The sequence below is a fragment of the Xenopus laevis genome, chromosome 5S (genome assembly GCF_017654675.1).
Source record: "Xenopus laevis strain J_2021 chromosome 5S, Xenopus_laevis_v10.1, whole genome shotgun sequence".
Classification (NCBI taxonomy): Eukaryota; Metazoa; Chordata; class Amphibia; order Anura; family Pipidae; genus Xenopus; species Xenopus laevis.
In genome coordinates, this window is record NC_054380.1 from 72,582,108 (window position 1) to 72,610,035 (window position 27,928).

The window sequence follows — 27,928 nt, forward strand, 5'->3', positions numbered from 1 at the left end:
TCCTTATATATTTCGCATTAATATCATATGCGGAAATAAAAGGTATGCGTTTATCCTTATTAGTAGTTCTAATCTGTTTTTGTAAGAGTTTAGTTCGAGGTATCTTACTAACCTCTTCACGAATTTTTAATAGGTTATTTTTGTCATAACCCCTTGTGTGAAATTTTTCAATCATCTTATCAGATTCACAAGCATACAATTCATCATCCGATGTAATTCTCCTAACCCTCATTAATTGGCTTTTAGGTAAGCCATTAAAAAGGCTAGGGGCATGGAAACTGGCAGGACTTAATAAATTATTACGATCAGTGGGTTTTGTAAAAACTGTAGTTTTAAAACCATTGTTAGATCTACAAATATCAACATCTAAAAAGTGAATGTTGGTAGGATGGTACTCTAGAGTAAATTTTAAAGTGCTATGTGCAGTGTTTAGATATCCAAGGAATTCCAACAATTTATCTTTGCCACCTTTCCAAAGAAAAAAAGTATCGTCCACATAGCGCCAATATGACAAAATATGCGGAGAAAATTCAGAGCTGGCAAAGATAAAAGTGTTTTCAAAATAATCCATAAAAATGTTTGCGTAAGCCGGTGACATATTAGCACCCATGGCGCAGCCTTGTGTCTGTAAGAAAAAATTGTTCTGAAAAGAAAAAACATTTTTCGTAAGCACCATCTCCAATAAAGTGCATAAAAAATTAATCTGATGTGTAGGTGTTTTAGTAAGGCCCAGATAAGAACGAACGCACTCAATGCCTTCATTATGCGGGATGGACGTAAACAAATCACATACGTCAAGGGAACATAGGAGGTAATCCTCTAAAGGTACAACAATCTCATCCAAACGTAACAGGAAATCACCTGTGTCTTGTACACAATGTTTCAACATTGGGATTATTTCTTGTAGTGCTATGTCAATATAAATAGCAAGAGGCTGTAACAAAGAGCCCACATTACTTACAATAGGGCGCCCAGGTGGATTGATTAGGGACTTGTGGATTTTTGGCAGAAAATAAATGTGTGAGATTTTAGCTTGTTCACGAAACAGTAAATTATAAGTATCCTCTGTGATAATACCCTCCATAACCGCTGAATATAGGAAAATTTTTATTTCATCCTTAAGTTGTAAAGAGGGATCATAATCAATCTTCCTATAATGACAATCATTATTTAACTGGCGAAATGCTTCCTTTTCGTAATCACATTTATTTAACACCACAATCCCACCACCTTTGTCAGCTTTGCAGATCACAATAGAGTCATTCTCCTGAAGATTAACCAAAGCCTTCCTCTCAAGGGCCGATATATTTTGTTTGACTTTATTGTGACCATCAATCAAATGCTTTTCAACCTCCATTCTCACTAGAAATTCAAAAGCATCAAGTGAGGAATAATTCCCAGGGGGAACATATGTACTTTTTTGTTGCAATTTTATTATAATCCAAGGATTCCTGTTGATTGTTCTTGATTGATATGTAAATTTTTTCTTAATATGGGGGTGTTGTTTAAAAAATTTTTTTACCTATTTAATGGTGGAAGTGGGAGGCACAGATCACCTGACGAAGGGGTACGCCCCCGAAACGTTGTAACCTGTTTGGCTTGACATTAAACACGGGTAATAACCCTTGAGCAAACTTCGTGTGCTGGATTAATTATTACGTACCTTTCGTTGGGGGTGCCGTCCTCCTATGATCCATGCACCGTGAACGTTGAAAGAGGGACCAGGTGTGCATCTGCATTTCGTTTGGCTGAAGTTCAGTACATTTTGATCCCACCTTAAAGACCACTTTCACTTTAATCCAAGACTTTGCAGCAGAATTCTCTATTTTATTGTTACAATGATAAGTATCGAGTCACATGGAACAATTTATAAAGTAGGGTACTTGATCAAGGGTCCCATGTGCCCTAAATATGTCATTGTAACAATAAACTACAGAATTTTGCAGCAAAGTCCTGCGTGTTTTAGTGATGTGCGGGCCGACCCGATACCCGCCGGGCCGACCTCGCACACTTCTTCGCTACCGTCAAATGACGACTTCCGGGTAATTCCTCCTGAAATATTGTGGTGACTTCCATAGTTACTGTCTCAACCTCACGTTCTAATTTTTTTATCATTTGTACCCCTCTAACTTTAAAGTTTCCACAAAAAACCCAGCCTGTGTTTTAACGATTTCTTTAATTTTTTTGGTCAGACATATCTCTGGCTCTGAAAGGTGTGGTTATATTATCTCTTTATTACTTAGTTTGGTAATTGTTGGGAATTATAAACATTTCTCTAGCATACAGCAACAATGTAAAGTTGTTAAAATGGAATGATCAAGCCCAACCTGTATAAAGAAAAATGCAAAGACTTTTTTTTACTAAGGGAGTGCATAGAGCAAACTTTTGGCACAGTTTGTTTTTTTACCACAATACAAGGTTCTTTCCAAGAATTACTGTTGTATTTGTATATGAGAGGATTGCAATTAGTCCACAAAATGTGGTGCATCTGCAAGATAATGGGGTTGGGCACAAGCATGCACCTACATGCCCTTTAATTGAGTGGGATCAAAGTGGTACAACATTGAGTCTCTACAGGTGCAGCCCACAAAGGGCTCATCAGAACAAGGTACTTCACCTTGCAACCAGGAAATTGATGCATGGCACTCAAATTAGTAGTCAAGTAGTCACAATTGCTTTGTCTATGGAGTTTAAATGGGTGCAGTTCTGTGTCTAATTTGTCACCATTCATAGCCCTTACTTTTCAGAAATGAGCCATATGGTTTCTTGTCAGCAAGCTCATAGTTACAGGTTTTCCCTTAAAATGGACTTAAACTTTTAGTATCTTATAGAATGGCCAATTCTAAGAAACTTTTCAATTGCACTTCATTTTTTTAAATTGTATTGATTATTTGCCTTTTTCTTCTGACTCTTTCCATCAAAAAAACAAATGCTCCTTAAGGCTACTAATTTATTGTTATTGCAACTTTTTATTACTCCTCTTTCTTTTCAGGCCTCTCCTATTCATATTCCAGTCTCTTTTTCAAATCAATGTGTGGCTGCTAGGGTAATAGCAACTGGATTGCTGAGATTGCAAAATGGAGAGCTGCTGAATAAGCTAAATAACTCAAAAATTTCAAATAATAAAAAATGAAAACCAATTGCAAATTGTCTCAAAATATCACTCTCTACAGCATACCACAAGATAATTTAAAGGTAAACATCCCCTTTAAGTCACTTTTAAGGGAAAACCTGTAACTATGAGCTTGCTGACGACACTATAGCTGTTATGCATGGTGACAAACTGGACACAGTACTGCACCAATTTAAACACCATAGACAAAGTCATTGCAACTACTTGACTGTGATCGTCTGTGTTTTGTGAACCAGTTCTTGTATATCATCTCTTGTTCTTGAATTATACTACACAGAACTAATATCCATCCTCTCGCTTTCGGCCAAGCATAGGTTTTCTAGATAATAGAGTTCTTTATTATGGATTTTGTTGAGTGTACTTGATCTAGAGTCAAGATGATGTAGAGCACCATTCCCAATTCTCTTTGTGATATTGGTGTGAGCTTGCTAAATACAAGGGTTTCTTTGCCAGGTTCCATTTTGTGATCCATCCGATCCAACATTCATTGTCCTGTTTCCTCTTCACTTAAATCATTTTCTTTTAGTATTATATAACTATTGTCTAAAGGAGCATTTTATTTCTTACTTTCCATGGAGATAATGTCTTGTTTTTTTATGCTGCTCTAACTTGTTTACGGTATTTCCACCAAGCTGTTCCATATATCACTTGCTTTGTGTCTGCTGACCTTTTTGTTCTGTGTATATGTTAATGTTTCATCTTAATATTGTTTGTCCTTCTATATAGTGTGTGATAAAGAGAAAACATGCCCTGTTTATAAGTAGGGATTATTGTACTTGTTTCTGCTTAAGTTCACAGAAAATGTTTGATGACATGACTTGTGGTGTGCACAGACCCTTCCTTCTCTCAGGACTTATACAGTATACATGTATGTGAACATCCATGCGACCATCCATGCTGATGTCTTAGTTTCCAGGGGTGGCAGCTCTAGTGGCCATAAATAGAATTGCTTTCTTCTTATTATAAGTTTTTTGAGAGTGCCTCTGTAATGTTAAGTGGGTGCTAAAATTGAAAACACTTGGGAGCAGTGGTGTAACTAATACATTACTGGGCCCCACAGAAAAAAAAATTTAAGTCCCCCAAAATGTCTAGAGGTTGACCTGTATTACCAATATTTATTCAAATGTATATTAATTAGGGCCTCATGGGGCCCCTATACCTACTAGCCCCCCCTGCAGCCGCAATATGTTGAGCAACAGCCCCCCCCCCACACACACCAGCATACAGTATACCATAAAAATCGCACTATCCTGTAGTTCCGTCCTTATAGGATGCTGCACTTCCATGTTTGATTTATACACCAATTAACCTCTATTCAGAAATATGTGCAGTATTGAAAGTTTTGCACAAAAGATTTGCTATGTCATCATACATTCTTTCTATTTAAGGCAAAGTAGAAATCATTTACTTATATATAGGGTATGAATTCCTCTTTACAAGGGAACAAAAAAGTTGCTTCTTAGATTGCATGTTTTCATTATGCACGCATCCTCCTTGTTTAACGTTGTGCCCTATTGTGCTTTTATACCACTTTTGGTTGTTTGCATGTGTATTGTGTATGTGTTTTTGCAGCATTTGCCAAGCCTAAACGAGGCCACCGTAAAACTGCTTCATTTGGCAACATTCTGGATGTCCCCGAGATCATCATTACAGGTATTGCAGAATGGTAATTACCTTTCAAGCAAAAAAATAATAAATAAAATCAAATAAATGCTATGCTTTTTGCTCCAATGTGCTTTTCTACAATGGTGGTGTTTTTTTAAAAAAATGCTATGTTCTGGTCCCTTTTAGTATTTGAGTCATTAATTGCATATATTGCATTTCTTCCTGCTATTCTGTTACTTTGGTGGTTCACATACAGGACACTATAATATATCAGCGTGTGTATGCTGGGACAATGATGCCAACCAATACTTTGTGCCATGAATATCATTTGGTTCATTGATCAGATCAGGATGTGAAGACGGCTGTTTTATTCATATCCGAACAATAGAGCGGTGGCCACTTACAGTCCAATCATCCCATGGGACATTTGATTGGTCACCTAACAGAATTGGCCAGTGTGACCACCTTAACTTCTGATACGTTATGCTATATACATTATAGCTAAGGCCCTATCTGCATCACAGTCTGCTAATGCAATCCTATGCATGTTTTAACTTGCTGACTTTTTTTTTTTTTTTGTGTGGGTTACCACCTTGAATACAGACCTGCAGGACTATGTAAGATCGATTGATCTTATATAGCCAACCAGGCTAATGGAGATTAATATCTGTACTTCATTCATGCAGTACTTTATTTTTACATGGGCTACTGCACCTGGGCCCTTCACCTGGATTTTAAGGAGAAGTTAACTAAAGATGTAGGCTAGAAATGTTGTACATTATGATTGGGCTTCTTTACCAGCCCAAGGTAACCACAGCCCTTTAGCAGGGAAGATCCGTTTCTCCAAAGATGCCCCAGTAGCTCCACATCTTCTTTTCTGCTAGCTTAGGGTACAATATACAGTACACATAAAATATAAATGTCACGATATAGGGCTGATTAGTAATTAATACAGATAATTACTACATGACAGCACAGAAACCAGTGCAACTAGCAGAATTTAATAATCAGCCTTGTAACATCAGTTTATATTACAAACCAAACTCATTTTCTGCTTGATAATTTTCAACAACCCCTAAGCTTAGCTTCTTAACAGCTGCTCAGAGCCCACTGAGCATGAGTGTCGCAGACACTTTCCAAGATGGTGACCCCCTTATGACAAGTCCTGGATCATTGCTGCTAATGACAAGCTGAAACTTTACGCTGGTGCAATAAGTTCAGTATATAAAATGAAATTTTTATTGTTCTGCTAGTGCATTATACTTTTAAATATAGAAGGAATGTGCTTAAATATGTGTTTCGGCTGATTTATTGAAAAATTCCTACAAAACTCTACTGTTCCTGCTTTCTAGCTGTGCAGGGGAGCTGGCAGCAGTCTGCACACTGCACTGTAGGATAGGAACCAATCAGCATATAGGTAGACCTGATGGGGAACTGAAGCCTGTCTTTGCCTGTGTCACTGCAGAAATGTGTCACTGCAAAAATGTGATTGGCTATCCCCCTTCGTGTGTTTCTGGCAGAGACCTTTAGAACACGCCCATCGCTCGTTTGAATCACTGAACCACTCTAAACAATATATAAGGAGCTCAAATAAAGGGGCCATTTATAAAGATAGTATTAATTTTTAGCCCAAATTAAAATCAGCACCATATATTTATTCATGATTGCCTACAACATTATGTGGGTTTTCACCAATCCTTCATGTCTCCTTTAAAGCTCTTTCGTTCAGCATCTAGAGGTTCTAACATGGGACATCGCTTGCTTATATACTTTTATTTGGGGATACATTGCTCCCCATTTTACATTAGTTTTATATCTGCTTATTTTAATCATTTGTGACATCACAGGTGTAACATTATAGCATTATTATTTACAACTTACTGTAAAAATTTGCTGTGAAATTTTATTACATTTTTGACACTTGTAATTGAGACAAGCAAGATTGGAGCAACAAGCATGGTGCAAAATTTGCTGTTTACATGTCCGGCAGAGGGGAATTCCTGTGTTCGCTGCGTGAATAAATAACAAGCATGCTGTACATTAAATATACTAATGGCTTTGATTTTTTTTTTTCTTGTACGTTTCACTTTGTTTTCACTCCACCCTGACAATTGTGATTTCATTTCTCATTCCACTCAGCATGTGCAGGACTCTTGAAATTCACAACTTCTTCTGTTTCTAATTAAGAATGTTAAATATTTCTACTGAAATCATTGCTGCTAAATTTAGTGCTGTGCTTCTAAATTAAAGGAACTTACCGAATGAAATCTAGACACCCTCTGTGTTGTGGTTTAAAAGGCCTAATGTATAATTATAGAGAAATAGTATCTTGGCTTTCTAATGTGTGATTTGGATACATTTGCTTATATATTTATGTGGCCTGCATCTTGCTGACACTTATGTTTACAACTGCCATAATTGAAAATGCATGCCTCCATCCCTGTGTGAGATCAGCCATCCCATGTGCAAATATATTCATCTTAACCCCATATTTGTTTATGGTAAATCAAAATGAAATTGTTTGCTGTGAGTTTTTTAACCTGGTTTGAAAATGCAGATGTAGTGCTGCGTGATCCCAGGTTAGTATTTCATTATTTATTTATGCAGACACTTTCATGTTCAGTTACCTGCTTGTTATATGGGTGGGAAAATGAAATGAGACAAAGTGTAAAACTGAAGGTGAATACTACAACCCTATATTAATCAGTAAACATAGCTGACTGGCTTGCACTTCTATTAAATGAGAACTAAAAATGCCTAGAATGGAAGTAGGAGTCAAGTCAGCATACAATTGGATACTAATATTTTTTTTTCATGTAGCATAACATACTAAAGAAGGCTGTGTGCATAAATACAATGCTATGTGCATACAGTTGGGCATGCAGATTATTGAATTATGCAGGTTTGACTATGGGTATCCCTTGAACAAAGTGTTCTTCTTTCTTTTATTTTTATATATATATATATATATTTATATATTAGCCATTAAGGCTTAGGTGAGCTATTTGCCTACCTGCTGCTTTCATTGCTTTCCGTCGGTAATTCCCTAGAGCCGTGCTGTCCAACTTCTGTGGTACCGAGGGCCAAAATTTTAATGGGAGTCAGTATTGGCCACTTCCCTTTTTAAACCACACCCACTGTAAACCACACCCATGTTAGCACAAGAGCTTTTAAGATCATATCCACATTAACGGTGGTAGCACACCAAAAACCCAAATGGTTGGTGCTCACTGCAGGGAAATCCCTCATCACTCATATGTGAAAAATTGAAGTCATGTTAAAACATACCCATATGCCTCATCCTCCCCTGTGGATAATACAACAACCCCCAACACATGATTAAACACCTTAGGGCCCCTAACAACAATTTCCAAATGCTAACAACCCCCAAGAATAAACCCCTAACAGACTTATATCCCACAGGTAGTGTACGGCAAGCAGAGAATGGCACAAACAAGCAGCACTGGGCAAGCAGAGAATGGCACTCACAAGCAGCCAGGTCCGGACTGAGAATTAAAATAGGCCCTTGCATTTCAGATACACAGAGGTCCACACAGCCCCCACCAGCCAACTAAATACTGACTTTCTATGGCACCTTATAGCAGCCCCTCTGGCATTTGCCAGAACCCACAGATTGCCAGTCCGGGCCTGCAAGCAGCACTGGGCAAGCAAAGAATGGCACACACAGGCAGCACCGGGCAAGCAGAGAATGGCACACACAAGCAGCACTGGGCAAGCAGAGAATGGCACACACAAGCAGCACTGGGCAAGCAGAGAATGGCACACACAGGCAGCACTGGGCAAGCAGAGAATGGCACACACAGGGAGGGAAGACAGAGCAGGAGACAGGGAAAGCTATCATTCTAACTACATACAGTGACAGTGCAGGTGCTCCATTAGCATTTTGAATAAAGTGTGAACAGGTGAACAATGTACAATGAACAGTACAGTCTTTTAGAGGTGTCACAAGTGTGAACAATGCAGGGGGATCACAGGTGTGAACAATACAGGGGATTATTCTGAATTTGAGGTTTAAACAATGCAGGGGCCAGTTAATTTCTGTAGTGATGCCTTTTAAAGTTGACATATGGTAAGAAAACTCAGCAGGTAGGTGGGGGGCCACAGAAGGGGGCGGCCCACGGGCCTCCAGTTGAACAGCCCTGCCCTAGAGCTTGCACTTCTGTGTGATTACTGCTGAACATGGTGCAGACAACATGGGTTGAGGGGATCAGTTGCTTTTTGCTTGAAAAATATTGCGAATGAAATGCCCCAAGGGCAGTGTTATACACCATTTCATACAATACTATTTTATTTGCTGTGTAGAAAAGGCTGATTGCTCTGGTCCACCCAGAGTGTACACAAATGGGCAATTTCAGATCGAAAACACATATGTATGAATTTTCACACCTTTCCTCCACTGATGTGTCTACACCATTAAAGAAAAAGCCAAGTGTTACACAGTCAATGGCAGTTTTCTAAACGACTCCAAATAGAATGCAGTCTCACACACTGGGTGCTAAAACAAACATAATATTATGAAATCAAAAACACACCGCACTCAGGGTTTATTATGATAAAATGAATTGTAGTAGATCTGGAGACAAGGTTGGGTCCCTGGGCTGTTTAGAGCGGGTCTCCATGGACTGCCTTTAATAAAGGGAAATGTGCTGCTACCATAGATAATAGTAATTCAAACGAAACCGTGTTTTGGGTTGCAAACCAGATTTAATTTTAGCTGAAAAAGCACTTCAGAAAGCCTGCATTATTGTAGCTCTCATACAATCAGTACATAAAAAAACATTTTGTTCCTGGTTCCCTTGTCATATTTTTGCAAACATACCAAAATGAAAGCCTCTAAAGCCTTTGTGACTGTGGTAGTTCCCCAACAACTGGAGAGCTGTGCATTTGACATCCATGCTTGACTGGTGATGCCACAGCAACTGTTTGTGTGGCCACTATCAGAGAGCTTACGTAATGCTTTATCAGGGAAAAGGAATGCTAAGCATTGGTTCAGCTGTTACTAATTGCAATCCAGGGTTTCCTTTTAGGCAGCTGATCTCTCATATTAAGATGAAGCATAAACATAACGTATTGGCCATATGAGCGCAGAGCTCTGCGTGAGTAATACACACACTTGTTATTTTCACATTCATCTAAAATCTGCTTTAAACGCCACACTGACTAACGCATAGAGCAAGGGACTGTGTCTGTCAGTGTTAAGAGAGCTGCAATCCGGTGTTAGACAAGGGAGACCAACATGCTCAGCAATATCCAACATTTTAATTTTGCTTGCGGAGGTTGCACAGAACACTGGATTAAGTGCTTTCTTGTTTCCAGATAAAAAAGTTGGCTTTTTATACATGAAATATGTGTGTTACTGTTTGCCTTTATGCTAAATTTGCCGGCATTGTGCAAACACAGCACTCACTAGATTTGTACATTTTCCTACTTGCACATTAGATAAGTCATCCTGCTGCAGAAACACAATAACGTAATACCCTTGAAATAGATGCGTCATCAGCCCAGGACACCAGACAAGCTGCCTGTTCAAACGTGACAGAAGCTGGTGGAGGAGAGGGCAGCTATTCATATAGTAGGAGTGGTTATTGTCTTAGGCTATACTTTCTGTTGGCCATGCAGGACTCCTTGAGTTAAAATGTTGCAGCTGTTTCTCTCCTGCCCCATGTCCATCCCTGTTTCTTCATCTGTCAATGATCTTAAACAAATTCCAAGCTTCCACAGTTGCACCCTGCTTGAATTCTATGTGGGAGCAGCGTTTGGTTAATAATTTTTGTCTGACATCCAGCAGGAAACGGGCAGCAGAGGCGCAGATCTGTACAAGACCTCACTATTCTTGGAACAGAGTCCAGTCAGGTAAGGATCCTTCATCTCATGGCATGTGTTGTATCCCTGTACGTGGGAACACTGCTGCTTTGTGCTAGTGTATGGGGCTTCGCCAAGAATTCTTCTTTTCTGTCTTTTGTTAGGAAATGTGATTCCTCTTAGTAGTGAATATGTAACCTAGTGAGTGTCCATCAGAGCACATAGCATTTAATACTTCCAATCTACCATCCATGTCTAGTTAAGTCCCTCTCTCCTCTTGTTCAGTCTTCTAATCTCCTATAGTACTACATCAATATCTATAGCATGTTGCTGTTAACTACTAGAACCTACATGCTACACTTGTGTCACAGCCAGTTGACCTAAGTGTCTGTTTAAGTAATTGTGCTCAAGTAGTTTCAACTAACATCCACCTTGTAAGAGGTAGTCTGTGGCTATTTCACAGGCGCCAGGAGGAAAACCTGTGGGTGCAAGGAGCAGCAGAATTCCTTATACTTAAAGGGATCCTGTCATCGGAAAACATGTTTTTATCAAAACGCATCAGTTAATAGTGCTACTCCAGCAGACCTCTGCACTGAAATCCATTTCTCAAAAGAGAAAACAGATTTTTTTTATATTCAATTTTGAAATCTGACATGGGGCTAGACATTTTGTCAATTTCCCAGCTGCCCCCGGTCATGTGACTTGTGCCTGCACTTTAGGAGAGAAATGCTTTCTGGCAGGCTGCTGTTTTTCTTCTCAATGTAACTGAATGTGTCTCAGTGGGACATGGGTTTTTACTATTGAGTGTTGTACTTAGATCTACCAGGCAGCTGTTATCTTGTGTTAGGGAGCTGCTATCTGGTTACCTTCCCATTGTTCTTTTGTTTGGCTGCTGGGGTTGAAAAGGTTGGGGGTGATATCACTCTAACTTGCAGTAAAGAGTGATTGAAGTTTATCAGAGCACAAGTCACGTGACTTGAAGCAGCTGGGAAAATGACAATATGTCTAGCCCCATGTCAGATTTCAAAATTGAATATAAAAAAATCTGTTTGCTCTTTTGAGAAATGGATTTCAGTGCAGAATTCTGCTGGAGCAGCACTATTTAACTGATTCATTTTGAAAAAAAATTGTTTTCCCATGACAGTATCCCTTTAATGCCTGCCTCCCAAACTGGGGCCAATCACAAGGTTTTGTGTTCACAGTATTCGTTAATGAGCTGCATACTAAATCTTCAAAAAACATTGTATATTAAAATGATAATATTTTACAAATGTTTGCTTCCATCCTATAATGCACGAATATGAAGAGCTCTACCTGATCCCTTACACACTTGTTGTAAGTGTAGGGTGCTGATCCGGAAGACCCTTCCCTCGCATAAGGGTCATAGAGTCAATAGCAGAAGAAATTCGGATGCACACCTAAGATTGCAGTGGTGTCCAAAAATAGTGATTTATTTGTGGCCCAAAATATACATCACAAAAGGGCAACGTTTCGGACCCCTCTGGGTCCTTTATCAAGCCTGCTTCCATCCTATAGGCCTAAAGTTGGTTAGCATTGAGGCCTATTTTATAGGAATGAAACATCAGAACAGGACATACAGTCACTTTTTTTTTTTTTTTTTTTTTGTTATTATTTTTTTTACCCCCCAGCAGAATGCCCAATGTTTCTTAAAACAACACTTCTACACACAACACTGGATTTTTTGGGTTCAGAAAGATTTGTACCATAAGGGTGAAGACACATAGAGCTACTAGTAGCAGCTACTTTTCAGGGCTACAAAATAGACAATCGTGATTATTGGCTTTGCTAAGACACTATCCCCCAAATGTAATAAAAGGCATTTAGTTTGCCCAGTAGCAGTAACCCATAGCAGCCAATCAGCAGGTAGAATTTGCTGGTTACCTACTTAAAAGCAAACATATTATTGGCTGCTATGGGTTACTACTCCTGGGCAAACTTGGGTAAGATCATGTATAATGGTAAGAAGCAGGACAAATCCAGGGCAGTAGCTATGGCTGCAAAGAGCTTTTTATTGGGCAAAATTGCACCACAACATGTTTCAGGCTAGGCCCTTTATCAAGTGAGACTACTTTGTGCCACTTCTGAAAACAAGGCTTCGTGTGTGCCATGCCGCAGGTGACTTTTCATTATAGCCAGCGCCAGACAGGGGGAAGCCGTTCGGGGAGATTGGTCACCCCAAAGAACAGGTGATTAGTCGCCAGGGACAAAATTTCCCTGAATCGCCAGGTGTGCCCTTACCCTTAGTGTGTTTTAGCAGAGGCATCTTTCACTTTTGTCTATGGCATACTATTGTTTTGCCATTTTGTAGCTGCTACTAGTAGCTCAGTGTGACTTAACCCTAAAAATGAGAGCAGTGACTACATAAAGTACATCAAATAAAAAACAAACTTAATGCTCCAAGCTCTGTTGATTTGGGTTGATAAAGATGATCCCATATGAATATATATATTTTAATAGTGCTTTAACAGCTGATTGGCTGCAGTATTTACCCTAAAAATAAAACTTTTTTTACTTTAACTTTTGAGTAGCAAGCCCTTAGTGATTTCCAGTTATGCAGAACAAGAAATGGCCAACCTCCCTAAAAACTTGTCTGTCTTTATTGACAGTAAATATAACAGAACCAACAAATAACCTGTTTTGTTTATACCATCTTAATGCATGACACAACAACTGAGAGATCAATCAGCCAGTTCCTTTTATTTTCCCTTCCTCTTGTTGGCTCTTAGGAGAGCAGAAACAGCAGCAGATCGTCTAGTCCAAGTGTGAGGATGATTACTACCTCAGGACCAACCCCAGACAAGCCCCCACGTGGCCTTCCATGGGCCCCCGATGAATCTTCAGGTAATATTATATATATATATATATATATATATATATATATATATATATATATATATATATATATATATATATATATATATATATATATATATATATATATATATATATATATATATATATTTGGTGAAACAAGTAAAAAATTTTATTAAGTGCATACACAACTAACGTGATGTTTTGGTCCCCATTTATATCCTTATGAACTTCGACTAGTGATGTCATCAGTTATAAACGGTGACTAGTGATGTCATCAGTTATAAAAGGTGACTGGTAATGTCATTGGTTATATAGGTGACTAGTGATGTCATCAGTTATAAACCGTTACTAGTGATGTTATCAGCTAGAAACGGTGACTAGTAATGCCATCAGTTATAGACGGTGACTAGTGATGCCATCAGTTATTATTATTTGTGTATATATACATACCGTGTGTGTGTGTGTATGTGTATATCTGTGTGTATATATAGATATATAGATATATATATAATTTTTTTTTTTTTATAGACCATGTAAAAGGTGGCAATGTAGCTCTACTCTATAGCTTTTACAAACCATTGCTTATGCCAATTAAAAACTATAAGTGGCAGAAAAAAAACCAACAGCAAAAACATGGGGTATCAGACAGTCCAAAACTCCACAATGGCAGAAGTCAATATAAAACATGTTGGATACTAACAGATCATTATATCAAGTGGCCCTACACATTTTATGCATCCAGGGGCCCCCCGATTAAGTGCAGCGCTTGTGGGGGGTTTTCTCTACAGCCCTTGTGCCTGGATGGCCCTTGTTTTTTTGTTGCTGGTTTATCCACTCCCTAAGCTAAGGGTCTGGGGCAGTTTACCTGGGCCACTTTATCTGCATAGTAAGTGCTTCACACAGTGCTCATCTGTGCTCCTCTTCTCTTCTTGTAATTGCAAGCAAAGCCATGGAAGTGTAATAATGTGTTTAAAATCTGGCAGAGTTAGTAATATGGCATAAGTAAGGCCAGTTTTTGCATGTTTTGGTGGGGGAGGGGGTAAAATGAATGTACATATTTATAAATATTCTCCATAGTTGTTTTTTACTAAACACATGAGTGTTTTCATGAAAATGTGCCTATCTTAGCCTTATCATAAGATGCTGAGCTTGTCACTATAAGCTTTGGTTGTCACCTTTATTCTAGCAGAACTCACAGCACAAGGGCAACCCCTTCAGTTTATGCAGAAATAACAAGTTATTGGAAAGTTTTCATTCATTTACTGTATATTGAAAAGTTGCTTAGCATTACATATTCTTTTATTAAGTGAATGAGAAATGTTTTACAGACAGGGCTTTGAATAGGTAGCAATGCCCACAATTATGGGTGGAAATACAGGACTTCAGTGATTTAAATAAGATGATTCAGTCAGATGAGAATTGTGCTTCTTGCCAGTTTAAGTAGGTCTTTGACGTCTCTAATGTCCACTTATTTACAGTAGAACCCCCCATTTTAGGTGACCAGGAAAATGTAACAACAGGGAAATTCATTACACATTACGGTATATATTTATGGGGCCGCAAAAACCGGTGTAAAATGAAGGAAAGCTTAAAATCAGGGGGGAGTAAATTGAGGTTTACTCTATTTTAAAGTGCAAAATAATAGAGAGCTAAAATAATGATTTATGTATATTCTAATTGTCATTTTGCAATATTTCTAGATACAAATGGATCTGATAACTCCATACCTATGGCATACCTTACACTGGATCATCAGTTACAGGTCAGTTTGAGTAAAAGGACTTCCTGCTAAACGTCTTCCTGTTCCCATTCTCAGTTCCATGCGCATTTCTAATGCACTGAGGCATGTAAGGTGCAGTTGATCCTTTAAAGGAACAGTAACATCAAAAAAAATTTGTTTTTAGTAATAAAAAATATAATGCATGTTGCCCTGCACTGGTAAAACTGCTGTGCATGCTTCAGAAACACTACTATTCTTTATATAAATAAGCTGCTGTGTTGCCATGGGGGCAGCCATTCAAAGGCGAAAAGGCTCAGGTTACACAGCAGATCAGCTCTGTAGAACATAATGTTATCTGTTATCCACTATTTAACCTGTGCCATATAGCCCTTTTTTCAATTTCCGCCATTGCTACACAGCAGCTTGTTTATATGAACTATAGTAGTGAAGCAAACATATCAGTTTTACCAGTGCAGGGCAACACTCTATGATATTTTCATTACTTTAAAATACTTTCAATTTTGGTTTTTACTGTACATTTAATTGAGGCTTTTATAGAATGAAATATTGTCATTTTTACTACTGTTCTATAGTTTTAAGAGATTCCAAAATAGCAAACCAGCATCCTAAATCATATCCCAACAACAATCTTAGCACTCATCTCCCACTCCTTTATGGCCAGGGGAACGTTTGCTTTTAATGATTGTTACTATTTTTGTCATACCTCCCAACTGTCCCATTTTCAGCGGGACCATCCCACTTTTGACAACTCAACCCACAGTCCCTCGTTTGTACTGGAAAGTCCTGACTTTTTCTGCACCAAACAGCCAGAAAAAGAAACAAAGTTTCTAACTTAATTGGCTTTTGGCAGAAAGCCCAAAACAGCCACCAGGTGCAAATAAGAAACGTTGTAACAATTTTGAGATAAGCAAATAAGAAGTAATTGTAATAAGATAACATGTCCCTTGGGAAAAGTTTGACTCACAGCTTAAAGGGCAATTCACCTTCATTAGCAAAACTGTAATAATAAAAATAGAAACACAGAAATATGTTCAAACTTTTATAATCTGCCAAATTGTATAAAATGAACGTGGTAATTAGTGGTTGTGACCACAAAAATGGGAGAGGCCAGAAATTTTCCAACTCGCTATGCACCGCACATTTTTTTGTCCCTCTTTTTTTATTTCCAAAATGTTGGGAGGTATGTATTGTTTGGGGACATTCCTTCCCTTGTGCAGTGGGCTTTCCTCCATTAAAACTGAATCCGTCAAAGTAAATATGTGCAGAGTTAACTGTACGTATAAATAAATATATGAGCAATAGGAGGAGGAGTGTGGTGACTATAGCTGCAATTTTTCTGTTCCTTATGTGTCCAATATTAGAGTATAAATATATATACAAACAGAAATTGTGACCAAATAGTCACTGGAGACTGGTTCCAGTCCTGAGCAGTTACGAGTAACGTGTAGCTTTACAAGAAGCTTTTTTTACAAGGCCAACCTTTGATTATTAGTTACTCATGAACCTGTGGTCCATTGTGCAGTGGCTTTGGCTATTCCACCATTGAGCCATTCCTGAGTCGCTGTATTTTTACAAATATGATCGCTTGTATCCTTACAGTGAGCCCTTTCTGATTGTCTAATCATTGTATGGAGGAATGACTATAGTAGCAAGTAATAAATAGTAGGGATCTTTGATTCAAGCTCAAGTTCCACCTTCACAGTGTATTGCCAACTCTGCTAAAACAGCCTATGACTAAGTGTTTGTAACATGAAACGTGTAAGGCTATATGTGACATAATAAATAATTTTACTTATATAAATGTATTGCCTGGTGGAAGATTGCCTTCATTTGAGTGCCTGCTCTACAAATTCTTCGTTTGATCTGCTAAAACAGAGCCCACAACATGATCATTTTGTGACCAGCACCTTCCAATTTATATTTCTTCTGCCAGTACAGGCCAAAGTATTGCTGCAGCCTATAGATGAAATGATATAAATGCCCCTAGTTTTATTTGACCAGCTGTGAATTTGCAACATTGTCTAGCAGTCGAGTTTACAATCGTTTCCAAGGCTTGGATTGAAATTTATTACTTCTAAAAGCTTGTGTGTGTAAATGTAATTGTGGCACATTCTAGCAGGTATATATATATATATATTGTTCATATTTATCATTTCTGGTTTATTTCAGCCTTTAGCACCATGTCCAAACTCTAAAGAATCTATGGCTGTGTTTGAACAACACTGCAAAATGGCACAGGAGTACATGAAAGTACAGACCGAAATCGCTTTATTGCTGCAAAGAAAGTAAGTGGAAGCAAGAGATAACAGAACTTTAGATATGGAAAGAAATGTTGTTTTAGCTGTTTCAATTTGTCTCGTGCTGCTAATCACACACATATCTCCAGATATTGAAGAGGAAAACAGCATTTTTTTCCTAGGGGGAAAAACTCGAATTTGTTGTGATTTACTAAATCTCGATGCTTCAAAATATAAAAGTACTCCATCTCCAATCTGCTGAAGTCAATGGGAGATGTCCTGTTTACAGCTGGAAGAAATCATGATCTGCGCTGGGTTTCCTACAATAATCAAAATAATTTTTGGTTTTTAGGCAATAATGCGTCAAATGTGAAAAAATCATACAATTCGAATTTAGTTTTTTTACAGTTTTATCGAGTTCGGTCAAAGTGGTTTTAATAAAATAATGAGAAATGTTTGATTTTAGTAACTAACCCCCTATATGTTCTGTGTGTGCCTGGAGGATTTGGTATCTTTATCATGTGATCTTTTTTCACTGATTTGTAGTCTCAAAATGGTGGTTGCACTGGAAGGCCCACTGACAAATCTCCTCTTCTTCGGGGCGACTAATCTCCCCAAACTGCCCCACTGCCGGCAAGATGGCACTTGGAGCAATTCACTTTCCGGTCGCCCAGAGTTTCCTTGCGAGGCAACTTCGGGCGACTTCAGAATACGGATCACGCTGAGGCAGTTTGGGGAGATTAGTCGCCCAGAAGAAGAGGAGATTTGTCGCCGGCCACTAATCTCCCTGAATCTGCCTGTGTGCCCTGACCCTTAAAGGAATTGTTCAGTGTAAAAATAAAAACTGGGTAAATAGATAGGCTGTGCAAAATAAAAAATGTTTCTAATATAGTTAGTTAGCCAAAAATCTAATGTATAAAGGCTGGAGTGATTTGATGTATAACAAGTCAGTCTGAACACTACTTCCTGCTTTTCAGCTCTCTTGGTTTACACTGACTGGTTACCCTGGTTACCAGGCAGTAACCAATCAGAGACTTGAGGGGGGGGCACATGGGTCATATCTGTTGCTTTTGAATCTGAGCTGAATGCTGAGGATCAATTACAAACTCACTGAACAGAAATGTACCAGGTGGCCCCCCTTCAAGTCACTGACTAACTCAGAGTTATAGAGCTGAAAAGCAGGAAGTTGGATTCTGGCTGTTTTATTAGACATCTGTTCACTCCAGCCTTTATACATTACATATTTGACTAACTAACTATATTAGAAACATTTTTTATTTTGCACAGCCTATCTATTTACACAGTTTTTATTTTCACACTGAACTGTTCCTTTAATCTATTTGTTTAATGAAATTCTCCTTATCCAATAATGCCCCTTATTACAAGGGGAAGATAACACAAAACAACGTAAAGACACAACACATTTCAATGCAAGAACTATTTATTTAGCTTATGCTGCACATTAGTGAATATCACCCCCTTATGAACATAAAGGAACATAAAATCCCTTATGAACATAAAGGAACATAAAATCAGTACCTATGTCAGCCATCAGCCAAAATATTGCCCCATATCTGTGCCAGCCAGCAGCCAAAATATTGCTCTTCAAATTAGTACCTGTGTGAGCCATGTTTCTTTGTTCCACATTGCTTTTTACTTTGATGGTAACAGCTCTTTTGTTTTAGGCAAGAGCTCATAGCAGAACTTGATCAGGATGAAAAAGACCAGCAGAACACATCTCGTCTGGTGCAAGAACACAAAAAGCTTTTAGATGAAAATAAAAGCCTTTCAACGTATTATCAGCAGTGTAAAAAACAGTTGGAAGTCATCCGAAGTCAGCAGCAGAAACGTCAAGGAACCTCCTGATCATCTTGGACTTCTTCTCAGTTACTATTTTGCTATGGTGCAGTCTGGCTGCAAACTTGACTCCCTTGCTTGCTGGAGCCTGAGGATGGACGAGTCTGGTCAGACCGTGAAACTGCTGTTTGGAGTACTGTGAACTCTATACGCTTCATGACTCTGGACTCTCCAGTGGTGTTATCTATATGAAGAGCTGTGATATTTTTGCCTATACCCTTGGCAGTGCTCCCCTTATCATAAGCCTGGTGACTTTCTTCTAAAGTAAAAGGACACTATGATGTTTGCACAAAAAGCATCGGTTGTTGAAACAAGCTGAAATGATGTTCCAGGCGGCTGTCATTAGTTAACAGTATGTACCGTATACTCTCTGTATGTCTGGAATTTTCTGTGTATGACCTGGTACTATTACAATTGCATTAACCCCTTTAGTGCCACACCATGCTGTGGCAAGATCTGTTGGAAAATGGTGGCGCCAAAAGGATTTTTTTTTTTTTCTGTGTGCAGAAATAATACCGTGGGTGAAAAGACTTGTATAAATGTAATGAAATTAAGGCATTGAATAAAATTGGATTTATTTAAATTTGACTGTTACTGAACCGTAAAATGATAATTAGGGTACAGTGAGGAAACCTCATTCCTTTAATACAATCATTCCCTTCATGCTGGGTCATGGGTTATTTTTAAATTAATTATTGTAATCCTAGAACATGGTCTAGTCTAGCGAGATCACTCTTCATAAAAACTGATATTTAGTGGAAGTAGGCCACGAGGATTTCCCTCTAGTGCTCACCTTTATTGCTATATGCTTAAATATGTTCTTGAATCAAAGTAAAAGCACAAGTCTGTGTTAATGCAACTGGGCTTTTCCAGTCCATACAGGAAACTATTTAGCAGGAAAAGCCCTCCGTCTGTTGTTAGTTTATTAAAGTACCCATGAATGTAAGGACTTAAAGGGGAACTTGTATAGTCTAAAATAGAAATGCTGTATTTTGTATACTAAACATAAACTTACTGCACCAGAAGCCTAATCAAATAAATAATTTATGCTTTCAAAGTTGGTTGCAGGGGTTGGTTACTTTGAATCGAAGTAATAGCGCATTCAAATCATACAATTCAAAGTTTTTCTCAAAAAAAAAAATTGGGATTTTTATTTTTTTTTCCCCCAAAGTCCACCAATTGACTCCAAATAGGTTCTAGGAGGTACCCCATAGGCTAAAATAGCAATTTGGCAGGTTTTAGATGGTCAATGGTCGATGTCGAATTTTTAAACAGACCGCACAGAATACATTTCAAAATTCAAATTTTTTCAAATTTGAATCGAATTTGGACTATTCCCTAGTCTAAGTACAAAAAAATGAGTTAGAAATTTGAATTTTCACTACGACCTTTGATAAATCTGCCCCTAACTGTAACAGGAAGAAGTGTGGAGGCAAAAGACAGAACTCTGTCTGTTAATTGGCTCATGTGACCTAACATGAGGTTTGTATGTGTACACTGTGAATCCTATGATCCCAGGGGGCAGCCCTTATTTTTTAAAATGGCAATTTTCTATTTATGATTACCCAATGGCACATACTACTAAAAAAGTATATTATTATGAAAATGGTTTATTTACATGAAGCAGGGTTTTACATATGAGCTTTTTTTATGCAATATCTTTTTATAGAGACCTACATTGTTTAAGGGGTATAGTTTTCCTTTAAACTAAACCTTCTGACTTTCCCAACTCAAGAGATGCTAGAGGGGAAAAAAAACTTCATACAGCCATGCTATTGGTCATGTGCATCTTTGTAGTTCTTAATCATACAGTTTGCTGTAGTTGAAAAGATGATAAAAGCAAGCATGAATCTTTTGGTCGATGCTTCCATTTGTTAATTATTATGTCTATACAATCTGAAGGCAGCTCTGGCAGCTGTATAAACAGAATGTATAGTTCAAGCTCCCTGAGGCAATTTCAGCCAGCACTTCAGTGTACTCAACATAAAATCACTGAGTTGTAAATAAGGATGGGAATAGAGGAATTGTACATCACTAACAGGAAAGCAACAACTTAGGCTATTGGCCTTTATAAGATGAATGGAGAGTGTTGTTCCCATTAAAAAAGATGGCTGGATTTCAAATAATAAAATCAGATAAATCAGAAACAAGTTTCAGCCACTAAGCAAACCTCACAATTATTATAGAACAGGTATGGGACCTGTTATCCAGAATGCTCGGGACCTGGTGTTTTCCGGATAACAGATCTTTCCGTAATTTGGATCTTCATACCTAAAGTCTTAGAAAATCATGTAAACATTAAATAAACCCATTCGGCTGGTTTTGCTGCCAATAAGGATTAATTATATCTTAGTTTGGATCAAGTACAAGGTTCTGTTGTATTATTACAGAAATCATTTTTAAAAATTTGGATTATTTAGATAAAACAGAGTCTATGGGAGACGGCCGTTCTGTAATTCGGAGCTTTCTGGATAAGGGGTTTCCGGACAATGGATCCTATACCAGCATTTGCATTCTTTATGGGACTCATGATGCCATGATTAAAGGAGGTTTCCTAAAATCTAATGAACTTTGCTTTTTTTACCATAAAATTATATGCTAAAAGTAGGCTTTTGGTTTGATGTAGTGATAGAGTTGTGAGCCTGAATGTGTCAATAACCAGTAACCAGTCCAATCACAGTGACTGGCTCCCAGCTATACATGGTGAGTTCCAACTGAAACCGACTCATTGCTAAATAACCTAATTGTTCAGACTGGCCAAACTGTTGAAGAATTGCAAAACACCAGTCCAGAAGAAAGTATCTCCGCACATTGGTATTTTATAATGCTCAACCTGTTTCTGTACCAACTGCATTGCCTCCTACTGCAGCTTGTTTATATATAAACTATAGTAGAGTTTCTGAAGCAAACATACCAGTTATACAAGTGCAGGGAAACAGTATATTATATTCTAATTACTTTAAAACACTTTCATGTGTTGGTGTTACTGTTCCTTTAATCATTTTGCCTTCCCTTTGACTCCAGGTTGTCAGTGAATTTTTCAGGTTCCCCTGGGTCCTTGGGTTGACAACTCTGGCCTAGAGATACTCTATGTTTACTCCATCTTTCTTGCTCTGCATTGACACATCATTGTGGGCATACAGTGCTAACTGGAAGCTGAAGCCTTAGAGAAGCTATAAGGGCAGAAAGATTGTCTCCTGGTGTATTGGGTATGCAGAATGTCTGCTCTGTTGTGTATCAGTACTTATCCAAGGCTGGGAGTATATTGTCCAAGGACATGTTGGGACCCATTCAAAAAAACATTTGGTTGTTTTGCTCCTGCTAACACTACAACTCCCAGAAGTTCCAGAGCTCATAAAGGTTGCGTGCAGATAGCAAGAGGGTTATTATCACAGGATTGATTTTAGGACATTCAGGGCAATAAAATACAATGCTGTTCTATTGTAACCATATTCTGCCACTGGAAGAAATCCTGCACTGATTCCACTCTTTGGCACTATGAGAGTCCTGTGTCTCCACTATAAGGGTCAGGGCACACAGGCAGATTCAGGGAGATTAGTCACCCTCGTGAGGAAACTTCGGGCGACTTCGGAAAACGAATCAAGCCAAGTGCCATCCCACCGGCCATTTTCATTTTAACTGGCGGGAAGGCAATTCGGGGGGGGTTAAGTCACCCCGAAGAAGAGGAGATTTGTCGCTGGGCGACTAATGATAGTTGGTCATGGTCCAGAACCAAAGCTGCAATTGTTTGTGTTTAAAGGGGACCTCTACCAAAAAACTTATTTGCCTCATAAATAAAATATCATTATAAGCAATTTTTCAATATGCACTCATTAAAAATGTCAGTGGTTTTAAAGCTATTTGTAAATATAATTGCTACAGAGACCAATGCTTGTCTGGCTGTTCATATTCTCTGCACTCTTGGCTGTGACTCTTGAAACAAGGTACCGTAGCTGACCTGTAGGAGAACTAACCTTTGTTATATTGTTTCAAGGCTCAGCTCTAGAGAACAGAAAGAGATAAACACTGCTTTCTATTATATTAAATATGAATTGTCATCTCTGACGTTAACATGACAAGCAGGTACACCCTCTATGGAACAATTGATGACCTCACAGATAACACACAACTCCTTTTCCGCAGGTGAAGCCCGTGTCTTGCAGAATTGCACTGCTTCGGAAATAGAAGCAATCCTGTCTATTAAGTGGCACTGTAAGTTTTCTTCTAAGTTCAGCACTTAGAATCAAATTATCCTCATTGCTAAAAGTGCCTGACAAACACATGTGCCGAGCGTGATTAGCCCTCAGAGTAATCTGTAGATTTATTAATGTGTTCCAGTTTATATTTGTTTGCGCAGTTGGAGATCTGAAGTCAGTGATTAAAATTAATTAGGTTAAGTAAAGTTTATTCCCTACGAGTACTAATCTTTGAAGAGAGATGTTGACAATTCTGCTTGTGCTGGCATTAAATTTAGCAGCTGTATCTGTAATAGTCATCTTAAAGGGCCACTTGAAGCCTGTCCCCAAGTCTAATTCCTTACAATGAAACTTCAAGGACCATTGCTTCTAATTTTACCTTTGTAAAGGGAGAATGTATAATTCGTTTTTACCCATTTTTCTGAATGTGTAATTATTTTTCCTTTGATATGATTAGCTTCAGTGAAGGTGCTGCTAATGTGTGTGTCACTTGTTAAATCATGTCACTTTCACCCAAGAAAAATCTTCAAAATACGGTCATTTATCCCACAAGATGCTGCCAAAATTTTATATTCAATCTCTCATCAGATTGTGCTTGGACTACTGTATCTCTATTAAAGGAATAGTAACACCAAAATATGAAAGGGTTTTAAAGGAATGACAATACACTGTACAGTTGTCCTGCACAGGTAAAACTGTGCCGTTTGCTTCACAACACAACTATAGTTTATATAAACAAGCTGCTGTGTAACCATGGGGGCAGCAATTCAAGCACAGAATATACAGTAGCTAACGGATAAGTTCCGAAGAATCTCATTGTATACTATAGAGATTATCTGTTATCTGCTGTGTATCCTGTGCCTTTTCTCCTTTTTCAGCTTTAAATGGCAGCCCCCATGGCTACACAGAACAGCTATTATAAAAGTGTTTCTGAAGAAAACACACCAATGCAGCACAATAGTACATTATATTTTCATTACTTTAAAAGTGTTCCTATAATCATCCTTCCCCTCCACAGACTGCCACCACTCCAGTCCATAATGAATACCGCTGCCAGGCTCATACACCTCAGCAACTGCTCCTCCTCTGCCATGCCACTCTGCCTATCCCTGCATTGGCTTCTGCTTCAGAATAAAATTCAAACTAACGAGCCTGATATTTAAAGCATTTCATAACTCTGCCCTACCCTACATCTCTGAACTTACAGTTTCTCTAGATACTCGCCCAACTGCTTACTATGCTTCTCTACTGAGCTTCTCAACTCATCACCTCTTGACATGCCCACGACTTTGCATTGGCTGCACCACTTCTCTGAAATTCTCTCCCACGGTCTGTCCTACTTTCTCCCAACCTGTCTGCTTTCAAAAGATCTCTAACACATTTATTTAGAGAAACATACCCACATTTAGTTTTGCATAATGTGCTGCTAAATGCAATACCCTGTGCTACATCTCTCACCTTGTTTGTTGCTGATCTTGCACATTCCATTCTGTCTCAACCCCTCCTCCTTTTAGATTCTAAGCTCTTGTGGTGCAGGCCCCTCTTCCCCTTTTCTATTGGTTACTGGTCACTATGTATATAATTGTGTATGCTCTTTGAATACACCCGGTTATTGTACAGTGCTGTGGAATATGGCGGTGCTTTAAAATACATATGAATAATAAAAAACTATACCTGCAAAAAATGCTCGTATTCTCTACACAGCCATGTTATACATTTATACTATCAATGATTTATATACATATTTCAGCCACTCTATGGCTGTGTTTCAGGCTTTCTGCTTGGTCCCCTTTAACCTGGTTACATGAAAAAAGCAATGCTGCATGGATTATTTTGTTTCTGGAACATATAGAACAGCGAATAAGTGTTCACATTAAACCTCAGACAAACGTATTATTGAAGCCTCAAGAAATATCTAGAACAGTGAAAAAGTGCTCACCCCAAATGTCATCCTAACTGACCTTCAGGCTGGCCGGGTTCAATGCCTTAAAACCCCACTTAACATGGTCTGCCCCTATAGTTTGAGGATTTGCACACAAAGTATATATTAATAGATACGTTGTATTTTATATGTATGTTTATTTATAATTTGACCTCTATGCTTTCCTATGACACCACACAGTCCTTACATGCTATTGTGTCTTGCAGCCCCTCTCCTAGGATATTACAAATAATATATTTTAAATAAACATCCATTAATACTTTGGCATTTATGTGCTTAAACATTTTACCACTAGAGTGAGCTCTTGCTTCAATCACTTGCATTTGTTTGCTCTTTCTAATACCATTTATACCATTTATACCATTATATACCATTTATACCATTACCATTCACTGGAGTTGCACCAAATACAGTAGTAAAAAGTCAAACTGATGTATGAGCCTATATGCCTGATAAGCAGAAAAAACATTTAAGTGAATACCACTACTCGGAGAGGCACATTTATCAAGGGTCGAATTTCGAGGGTTAATAAATCCTTGAATTCGACCCTCGGAGTAAAATCCTTTGAATTCGAATATCAAATTCGAAGGATTTTAGCACAAATACTTTGATCAATCGAATAAAAATCGTTCGTACGATTCGAACGATTTTAATCGATCGATTGAAGGATTTTTATTCAATCAAAGAAGGCTTAGAAAAGTGTGAAGTCGAAGAACTTTTTAAAGAGACAGTACTTAGATTATCGAATGGTCGAATTTGTCGAACGATTTTTAGTTCGAATCGAAGTCGAAGGTCAAAGTAGCCTATTCGATGTTGAAGTACCCAAAAATACTTCAAAATTCGAAGTTTTTTTCATTCGATTCCTTCACTCGAGCTTAGTAAATGTGCCCCATAGTGTTTAATGTATGCAGAGAGGAAAACTAGGGTTCCAAACCTAAGGGCAACAAAGCATCCAAAATCCTTCTGAATGGCTGCGGGTAAAACTGACTTCACAATTGCATATAATTGCTCCTTATGTCATTTTTGCACGATTAAGTGAGAAATCAGTATTATCCACATTGATCACACTAGGAGCAATTCAAAAGGTACTTTTACATACAAAGGACAATGGGGCTTATTTATCAACACTAGGCAAATTTGCCCATGATCAGTTACCTATAGCAACCAATCAGTGATTCACTTTTTGCAGCCAGCTGCAAGTAGAACAATAAATGCAGCAATTGGATTGGTTGCTATGGGTTACTGCCCATGGGCAAATTTGCCCAGTGTTGATAAGTGACCCTCAATGTGTCCCATCTACCATTGCCATTAAAGTCAGTGGGACACAGTATAGGCAGTTTTGTTCATTTCCCCAGTCAAAGTCAAAGTAAACTTTATTGTCATCTCAACAGTGACACGAGACAACGTCGCTAGTACAGATCACGAAAAGGCACATAGAATACACAATAAATAAATATGTACATTTGAAATGTGCAATATATTGACAGAAATTGGATATATACATGTGTAAACCTTTAGAATTGTGCAAATAAATTAACAGTAGATGACGTTTTAAAGGAGTCTGGACATATAGTTATGTAATCTACAGGGTTGTGAAAAAGTAGTGCTATTAGCCCATAGCAAAGCCACAGTAACAGCTCAGATACATAGAGGTGCCATCAGTTCCAGTATCTGAATCCTTCAGAAGATTTATCAGGAGAACTTGCCAACTGTCACAACCAAACAAACAGGCTGTCCAGATTCTTCCTTACATTGACCTGTTCTGACGCTTACCTCTGGTTAAACATATACAGTAATGAAGCTGGGGTCAAGCAGTGTAAGCATCTCATTGCTTGTATTCACACAATATGTTGACATGCTAACTTTCTATATTAGGAGAACTGTTATCTTGTTACCTGCCCATTGTTCTGATAACTCGCCGTTGGGTAGATTTGACATGTTTTTAACTTGCAGTGCAGCAGTCTGTTACATTGAGAAAGGGGGTGTGAGGCCCCTGAAACATCTGTAATGCAGCCTCGCTGAATGCTTCCATAAAATCCTGTGGAGGCAGTTTTGCAGCAGCATTGCATTTTTCTCTTTACACTGGTATGCACAGCCGAAAGCCATGGTGTCTTTGTGCGTATTCACTCCATTAGAGATTGTTTGAAGAAGAATTTGAGTGCACAGTAATTATATTTATTGCATAGAAAGCAGTCAAGAAAGACTGAAGTTTATCAGAGCACAAGTGGGGGGCTGGGAAAATAGAAAAATGGTTTGCCTCATGTTACATTTCAAAATAAAATGTAAAAATATCATGGTTCATGGTGTAGGCAAGGTAAGGGCCAGTGCTTTTTGCCACATGCCTAGTCTGGCATTGCTCTAATCATGTATCATTCATCCTGGCTCATATGTATTACTTTCCATGTAAGTCTTTTTTCCTGCTGAAAATCACCAAGTCATCAACGTGCTGCCAGTGGGCCCTGAGAGCTAGAAGACCCCACCAAAAGCTGCCATTTGGATCAGGCTGGCACAGGGAAGCCAGATACTGTGCCTAGAGAGACAGAGAGTGTGAATTGGAGG

General features: G+C 38.4%; 1 protein-coding gene across 6 annotated transcripts in view; it reads left to right on the forward strand.

Moving 5' to 3' along the window:
• Window positions 1-19,814, forward strand: part of map3k7.S (mitogen-activated protein kinase kinase kinase 7 S homeolog) — a 60,393-nt gene extending 40,579 nt beyond the window's left edge. For 2 of the 6 annotated variants that reach the window (XM_041563896.1, XM_041563900.1), the window contains exons 12-17: window positions 4,706-4,786; window positions 10,545-10,612; window positions 13,309-13,423; window positions 15,097-15,158; window positions 17,307-17,422; window positions 19,060-19,814. In XM_041563896.1, coding sequence (XP_041419830.1) covers window positions 4,706-4,786; window positions 10,545-10,612; window positions 13,309-13,423; window positions 15,097-15,158; window positions 17,307-17,422; window positions 19,060-19,240 — 623 coding nt within the window. In that variant the 3' untranslated portion in view covers window positions 19,241-19,814. 6 annotated transcript variants of the gene reach the window in all.
• The last annotated feature ends 8,114 nt before the right edge of the window (window positions 19,815-27,928 follow it).